The sequence below is a fragment of the Arachis ipaensis genome, chromosome B04 (genome assembly GCF_000816755.2).
Source record: "Arachis ipaensis cultivar K30076 chromosome B04, Araip1.1, whole genome shotgun sequence".
Taxonomy (NCBI): Eukaryota; Viridiplantae; Streptophyta; class Magnoliopsida; order Fabales; family Fabaceae; genus Arachis; species Arachis ipaensis.
Genome location: NC_029788.2, coordinates 106,891,840 through 106,901,062, shown reverse-complemented (window position 1 = coordinate 106,901,062; position 9,223 = coordinate 106,891,840). Strand labels below are relative to the sequence as shown.

At 32.0% G+C, this 9,223-nt stretch overlaps 1 protein-coding gene across 1 annotated transcript; it reads right to left on the bottom strand.

Moving 5' to 3' along the window:
* LOC107639657 (patellin-6) lies at window positions 3,256-7,106 on the bottom strand. The gene is made up of 4 exons (XM_016343209.2): window positions 6,094-7,106; window positions 5,334-5,458; window positions 4,908-5,049; window positions 3,256-3,767 (listed from the first exon to the last, which is right to left on the bottom strand). The coding sequence occupies exons 1-4, from the start codon at window positions 6,871-6,873 to the stop codon at window positions 3,513-3,515; spliced, it is 1,302 nt and encodes a 433-aa protein (XP_016198695.1). The 5' UTR covers window positions 6,874-7,106; the 3' UTR covers window positions 3,256-3,512.

Below are 9,223 nucleotides of genomic sequence, written 5' to 3'. Positions count from 1 at the left end.
TTTTTTTACCATAGGATTTGTAAAATAATCACTTGCTAAATATCAAATATAATAATTGAAGACAAATAAATTTTCATACACATGTTTAATTTATTGATTTTTACCAACAAGTGTCTTAAAAATACTAGATTAAATTGGAGGTCCTTTAGAATAAAAAAAAGCTAAACCACACTCCAAATTGGTAATACATGACAAAACGCATGGATCAATGATTGTAGTTTATCTCTAATTTTGTACATTAACATTTATCGATAAACTATTTTTTTAGAATGTTCTATACATTTTTTTTATACAATATATATTTTAAAGGGCACATCTTTGCATATGATTGTTAGAATCTAGGAGAAAATTGATGAAAATGTAATGTATATTTGAATTGTCTTGATTCAATATAGAAACTAGTCCTTTATAAGAGTATTTACAACTATTATTATAAATATATTTAACTACTAACTACTAATTGCTAACTATAATCTAACATCATTAATATATGTTATATCCTCTTTTAAGTTTAAGTAAGAGTTAATGAGACCATCATGAATTTAAATACTATATTTAAAAATAAGTAGGATAATAAGTCTTAGTAAAAATATGAGTTATTTGATTCAAAATTTTAATAATTATTAGATAAATAACACCACTAAAGAGTTGTTGTCGTACAAAATAACAATTATTTTTAATATATTTAGTACGCTCATAAAAAATATCAGTAAATGATCAAATTAATATCCGAAAGATTACTTATTTTCTAAATTAGTCTCTAAATTTTTTTTAATTAAATTCATCTTTTAAAGATTTTAAATTAATCATGTTAGTCTTTTCGTCATTTTTTTTATTGATGGTGTCAAAATTTACTAATATGGCACGTTAAGTGACACCCCAACACACGCTTAAAAGTTTTAATTGACTATTAACATAATAACTTTATGAAATTAAATCAAATTAAAACCTAATTGAGGGAAGAACTTGAGGCATTGAAATCCCTCAATTTAGAGTTGATTTGATCTAATTTCATAAACTAATCATGTTAATAGTCAATTAAGACTCCTAACTGTTTGTTGAGGTGCTTGCCACATTAGCAAATTTTAACATCATCAATAAAAAAAGTCAATTAAGACTCCTAACTGTTTGTTGAGGTGCTTGCCACATTAGCAAATTTTAACATCATCAATAAAAAAAGTGACGAAATGACTAACATGATTAATTTAAAATCTTTAAAGAGTGAATTTAATGAAAAAAATCTTCCAAAGATCAATTTAAAGAACGAGTAATCTTTTAGAGACTAATTTGATTTTTTACTCTAAAAAAATATATTATGAACAATCTGAATAGCACTTATGTTATCACAATAAAAATCAACTAGAAAAGATTGAATAACTCTCAACTGTTAGTTAGAGCACAATATTCTGCTTCAATGCTTGATTGAATGGTAAATGATTGTTTTTTCGACGCCAAAAGATAGGAGAGTCACTAATGAATAAATAATAATCGGTAATAATACGTTGCTTAATGGAATCCCCAACCCAATCAGCATGAGATATGCTTAAAGGATTAAAATGGGTTAGGCAGAAAAATAAAGACCCCTAAACGTAGTACCTTTGATATAGTGTAGAATCTGAAGAACAGCAGCATAATAAGTGGTGCGATAGGTGATAAAAATTGACTAATAACATGAACAACATAAATGATATCTGGTTGAGTAACTGCAGCGAGCTTTGAGAGGTGTGTGGCAGTGCGTCTAGTGTCGTATTGGGTTCGTTGGACTTATAACATCGAGATGAATACGCTTAGCAGTTGATTATGCAAAAATACGTCAAAAAAGATGATTGAAAAGGTTAAAAAGGGACAACTCGAATTGAACAAAGGATATGGAGCTGAGGTTTGACGACGATAACTACCTAAGATGGCGCGTGAGCGTGCAACGACAGTATCTAGTAGGATTTTGTTCCTTCAACTCAGAACAGCAAGGATGAGCTTTTGAGGTGGCGAGTGACCTAATACAACGGGAGAACGGCCAAAAAAAAAAAGGAAGAAAACTAAACTAGAGAGTGTTTATGTTTCATCAGAAGGAAAAAAAAAAAAAAAATCCAAACTCTCAATACCAAGTTAGAATTCAAGAGAAAAGTGATGAAAATGTTATATATTTTTTATATTTGAATTGTCATGATAAATATATTTAACTACTAATTACTAACTTTTAACTACAATCTAACATCATTAATACACATTATTATGATAACGATATTTTTTAGTACATTGTTTTTTTCTTAATTTTTTTAAAGTTCTAAAAATCAAACTGGTCAATAAATTGATAAAATTAGAGATTCAAATGTCTAAAAATTTAATCAAGTTGAACTGAATATATTAAAATAATATATTTATGTATAAAATGATGTTTTGTTAAAAATATTTTGCAAAGCTTATTGTAAGTTGAGGAACATTATCTCCCTTTTCCATCCTCGTTGAATATACGCTATACAGTAGATATGGCTTGGATAAGAGTGAGACTGAGGTACCATAAAAATTAAAAAAGCATACGGTAGAAACTAGAAGAGAATCATGCTTGCTAAAATTCAGGGTTAGAAGGATGCAAACATCACCATCAACAAAGGGATAGCAGGTGGCTCCACTATTGAATTTTCATCTTATGGAGCACGTTACCACCCGTGAACTCTTCGTTGGAATTTGGATTTCTCAGTCTCATCACACTTCACTCTTCTGCATGGACCATGCCATATGCTATACCTAGTCCCATCACCATTATTCTCCTTTTCATTTCTGTGAGCAAATTTATCTCAGCTACTTATTCCATTTGGATTTGGATTAGAAAACAAGGCACAACAAACTTAGTAATGATTTCTTATTCAATCTATCAAATAGGAGCACTTTTAACTCAAAAAGTATTTAATTTATGCTCTTAATTTTGCCACTTTACCATTCTGTTATTCTATACTCATGAAAAATAACTTCAAATTACATCTATAGTTCTTCCATATTTAAATTTTCAGCCCACAAACACTTGCTAATGAAATGTTTATTAATAAATACTTTAATAGCTTAAAAGTTAAAATGTTCCATTTATCAATTAAAAATTTCGATATTAAAACCGTAACAATTATCACATACCCATGTTGACTAAGAACTTTTGTGTTGTTTGATTTAATAATTAAAAATTGAAAAAGATTATCAACTTAATTAAAACCCCATGTGTTGTCACCGAAACAGAGAGATGTAAGAACAAATACACTACAATACTGCGTATAATCAACAAACTCATTATCATGATGAAATGAATGCATTCAATACTAAGCAAAGCTAATTGCTTTTTCTTCTATACCAATTCCCAATTGAACATGTCCTACCACCCATTTTCCAAATTTTATACATAACATCAATACACTGCTTAGTAACTTCAAAGCCTTTAACAAGCTCAAACCATAATTAACAAAAATTATTGTTTTAAAAAAGAGAGAAGCAAATATCACAAGCTTAACATAATTATTATTTGATGCTTAATTATTTAACTGCACAAAATAGCGGTAAGCAGCAACTTTTTTCTTCCTAGAGGCACTGTTATCAACAGAGAGCACCAATTTGCCTGATTCCTTTGAAGTGAATGTGTTGTGGATGGCTTCTTCTGAGGCTTCAACTTTCCTTGCCCTCTCAACTGCTATGGTGTAGCTGCCTTCTTCATTTGGGACAAACTCAGCACTGTATTCCAAGTCCCAACCTCCCACCACTATGTCCCATGTGATACTTGCACCACTCTATATATCAATCACAACAAATTAACAGCTAAAAAAAGAGTAATATTAGAGACCCAATTTTTGTGTAGTCAATATCTGCCAATTTCTTGAAAATTTGTTTATTTATCTTATCATAAACCCTTGGCTCTAGACTCTAAATTATAAATTCTAAAACAAAGTTGGCTAACTAAAAGTGGCTAATTTTTTTTCTTATATAAAAAAATATTAGTGTTTTTGTTGAAAATAGGATTATTTGGTATAATTACAGATGAGTGGATTTTATAGGTGGGGAGTCAACACGTGGGGGGGATGCAACACGTGGCAACATCCTGACCAACACGCAAGACGTGTTGAATAATTTCCACAATACTGTAATACACTTCAAATGTCAATATTCAAACAAAACATCATTTCCATTTCTATATTAAAAATGATTTCCGACTAAAAGTTGGTTTCCTTATTTTTTTTTTAACGAAAACAAAATGCATTGCAACATATACATAGAAAGTAAAAGGTTATAGTTTAAAAAATGTGGGTTGCCTAGTTTGTTAGGGTGGGTTAGTTGAAGCAAGACTTAAAAAAGGTACTATTACTATATACCCAAGCAACGGGTCTTTCAATATAAAGCATGAACAAAATAGTGTGATTGGAAGAAGGTTAAGTGTGATTAAATTCAAGAGGGATTATTAGCCTTGTTGCTTTATAATAGGAAAGACAAAAAAGGAAGCTTGATGTTCAAGCATCCTACTTTATCACAAAGTTAAGAGACAACTTATTCCACGACGAATTGGAAAAAGATACCTTTGAAATTTATAAAATTCATGGTTTCTCAAGATATCACTCTCCCTATGTAACACTTGGAAATTCAAAGGAATAATGCTCATAGGGAGAGGAGAGGCTACTTTAAGAACTGAAATGATGTTTGCACTAGTTTAGTATTTTTTGTATACAGCTCTTTTTTACATTTTCTTTTTCTTTTTATAACATAAAAGACAAATTTATCTTCTCTCACTCCTTATCAATTTTTTTATCATTCTTCCTTTATAAATTTTTTACTCGAGGCCAAAAGGAGGAATAGCCTTTATCTAAAGGCCAACAGTTACTAGTTACCATTATAATCCTGATGGGGAAAATTATATAGAAATGTGGCAAATTGTCTACCTCAATGCCTTCAATTTGTATGTTAACTTTCTCTCCTCCTTTAACTGTGAACTCAGAAGCAGGTTTTGGGGGACCATTTTGCAAATCACTAGTCTTACTCAGTCCTCCATACCTTACAGGAATATCCTCAGGCCTGATAAATCTGAACAATAACACAACAAAAGCCACACCTCAAATTTCCAAATCAAAAAGAAAAAGGGGAAATTGTGGGGGTAAGAAGCACCTTTTATTGGTGTAGGTGCTTCGTTGGAATTGAATTTAAACAAATGATTAAAACACAAAATCAAAAGTAGATACTAGACAGTAGATAAGGAAGTTGAGGGTAATTTTGGAATATTGTTATAGATAAAATTAAGAAATTTTTGGGAAAAATTAATATTTCTAGATAAAAAATTAAACATTACATAGAGTAACAATTAGTCTCACTTGTAAAGTGTCTCAGCAGCATTTCCTTCTTTAGAGATCACAAACTTGCTCTTTGTTCTTGGGGTCAGAAATGGACAGAACATTGAATACAGCACTGAGAAGTACCATGGCACATTGATGAAAATCTGGAAACCAACCACAATAAATAAATAAATAATTGAAAAGAAAACAGTGGAATTTCTGTCAAACCAGACCACAGGTGCAGTTGAAATTACATGACATTAATAACAGTCACCAAACAACTGCATCCACAACCCCATTCACACCAAAAACAGAAAATTGTTCATGTTTCAAATAAAAACAACACCACAACATGGGTCATTTGATCTATGTACTGGAATTCACCAAAGTAGGCACAATTTGCCAATTATCTCAACACAAAAATACAAAAAAATATGGAGCACATCCTATTTAAAAAAAATAAGAAAAGTAAATACTCAAATTGCTCTCTATAAAATTTTAGATAGAACATTTTGCTATCCAACAAATTTTTATTCTTTAGAAGTCTTCAAATTACTCTCATCGAATAGGTTGGTATCTCTATCGCTTTCAATCATATATTTAATACGACCATGTTAATGTATAATAAAATCAGCTACTAAAATGAACTACAAGGGTAGAATTTACCTTAAAATACAAAATATCCATTAAAAATAAATTAACCTAAACATTTATATTTATACAGACAAATTAGTCCCTCTTCAAAGAACCAATCTGTTAGAGACCAAAGTGAATTAACAAAATTAACTAGCAATTTTACCTTGCGAGCCACCATTTCAGGATAATTATCTTGAAACAAAGACAAAATGTGATTAGAAGCAACCCTTAACTCTCTCTTTGGCATGTCCTTAAGATCAGTAACCTGAATGAGAGAATTAACCCCACCAGGCTTAAAATTCAGAAGCTTAATACCCCTCTCAAGAACCTGAACCCTCCATCTCAAGAACTTGTTCAGCTTCTCTTCATCATCACCACCATCACCACCACCGCCAAAAACCTTCTCATACATTCCCTTATCTTTGAACAAGCCATAATCATTGTAACACACAGGGTGGCCTTCTCTGTCATAGCCTTGCATATAAGCTACTACTCCTTCAAGATCCTTGAAGCCTAGCTCCTCACCAACAATGGCGTCGGCACCGAATTCCTTCCTCCATGAGAGGGATTTGAGGAGCATGGCGAGGGAATCAGAGACTCTGAAGTCTCTTGCTCTGAGGAACTTTAGGAGAATGACGTCGGCGTTTTCAGTTCCGGTGAGCAAGGGAATGCCCCACATCGAATAATAGTCATTGTTGTTGTTGGATTCTCCAGAAGAAGCAATGGAGTTGAGCTTGTTCTTGAGTTCTTGAAGTGATTTGTTCTCAGAGGGTTTGAGTTGGGAGAGGAAGTAGGTGTCTTCCTTGAAGGAAGAGGAAGAAGTTGCGGTGGTGAAGATGCTCCGCTTGTGGAAGGGATAAGGAGAAAGAGAACTGGAAGAAGAAGAAGAAGGAGAAGAAAGGAGTGTCGAGGTGTCCATTACTACTGTGGAGAATTTCTGCATGAAAACAATGGCTGATTTTTCTTCTCTGAATGGAAGAAAAGACAAAGAAAACAGAGCTTTTTGTTTTTTGACTTTTTGGTATGAGAGAGAGAGAGAGGAAAAGAAGGTGTAATAGGAGAGAAGAAGAAGAAAGAAGAGAAGAGATTTGTGTATTTTAGGAGAAGTGGTCGGAGTTTGAAGTTAGCTTCTTGTTTGTTCTGAGTAAATGGCGGAAGCAAATTTAAACAGTGTACTCAGAAGGATACCACACACCCGCGGATATTTTTTTTTTCATTTTTAATCAGAAATGAATTTAAAAACAAATAAATGAATAAAAAACAAATAGATCTTGAGCTTTTTAAACGTGGATATTTTTGTCTCTCAATCAATGTTAAAAAATACATTTAAATGTTTCACCTTATAAAATTGAGCTGTTCGTGTTAGTTGATGATGTGAATAGGAAATAAATTATTAAGGAGAAGTATATGAAATCAAGAGGTGATCAAGTTACGTAGTTGTGGATCATATTATATTCTTATAACATGAGACCAGTTTGATTACTAAAAACTTAGGACTTATAATTATGAATTAATTTTTGGGAGACATAATGTATGTGGGAGTTTTGATGACTATATTAATTTTTGTTATTATATTCTGTGATGTTTGCTTGAATAGTTATGTTTAAGCATAATATCTTATGTAACAATGCTTGGGCTTAGCCCTATTTTAAAAAAGAGAAAGTATATGGAACCAAAAGTTAATCAGCCAAAAATTAAACAAAACTACATTAATTTAATTTAAATCTTAATTAATTTAATTTATTATTAATTTTCAATATCTGTTATTAATTGCACACGAATTAAAATCACATTTTGACTATTATGGTTCAAAAAAACGCTCTTGGGATCACGAAGCAAGGAAATCAAGCCAGAATCAAACTTCCTCTTCCCTTTGGTCAAGCCCAATTCAAACTTTCTCTTCATTTTGGTGGCGCAATGCATTGTTTTACCTGAATATCATTGACGGCGCTAACCTCCTCCGTCGGACCATCCAAGCGCCGCTCTTTTCCCAAGTGAAGTATAGCCTCCCGAAAATTCATCCTATCATGGTGACTACGGTACACGGTTCGGTATTGGTTACATCAGCGACTTCAACCTCATCCAGTCAAACACTCAAGAGAAGGCTGTGTTGCAACACTTTCGGAAGAGAGCTTCTTCCATGGCGTTTTCAATCTCGGAAGGCGGATCGATTAGTACATTGATCAATCCAACACAAGGGGACAAGCAATTCAATGTGGCTGAATTAGACATTCAAGAGCAAGAAGTGTCGTTGGTATGTTGAATAAGCTTCTCCTTGGTTGTTTGAAATTTTTGCAGCAATATGTTATTTGAAGCATTGGTATTCATGCTAGGTAGATGTTTCTTTATTTCGAAAAGTATATTTATTTGAAAATTCTTGAAATTTTTTATATTGAGCTGAGCAAAATAATGCTTAAAAATTGCTTCTAAATACTTACCCAGCATGTTTGAATCATTAGAATTGCCATCATTTGAGTATGCTTGACTCCCAGATTTGTTTTGCAATTTTTTTTTTATGGTTTTTATTGAACTCATTCATTATATAGTAAGGAATGTTCTTAACTTGACAATGGTTTTTTTCTGGTTTCTATAATTGAAGGTCGACGAAATTACCGATGTCGTTGTGACTAGAAAGGATGAGCTGGACGACGGACACGAGGTTTGATTGTGCTATGTGAATGTTTCTAATTCATGCTAATTAGATATTTTTTAAGCCACATTAGACCTTTCACTGTGTTAATTTTGTATTATTGATTAAGAAAGAACACGTGCTCATTCTGGTAGTATTTATGCCTTGGCAAGGAATTGATGAGAATATGCTTTGATTTTACTTTGCATTTACTTTCTTTAGGTTGGGTTATATCAATTCAGCATATGCTTTCAATATAGTATAAATCTATTAGTGAGTGCTTTATGAATCCTCAAATGGTATTAGATAATATAATGACATAAAAGGAAAAAAGTAGAGTTATGATTGTACACTTCCCTAAAGTACAACCATCATTTCTAGATTTATCATCATAAGATTTTACTGAAATTCTTCCCAGGTTACTATATAAGAGTGTTTTGTTATTTTTAAACCTATCAAATGTATTGGTTCCTGGTGCGGTATTTACAACCACACTTACTAACCGGCAAGTACACCGGGTCGTACCAAGTAATACCTTATATGAGTAAGGGTCGATTCCACGAGGATTGATGGATTAAGCAACAATAGCGTTTGATAGGATTAGTTAGACAAACAAAAAATAGTGTTGAGATGCAATATAAAAGACATTAAACAATATAAAAAA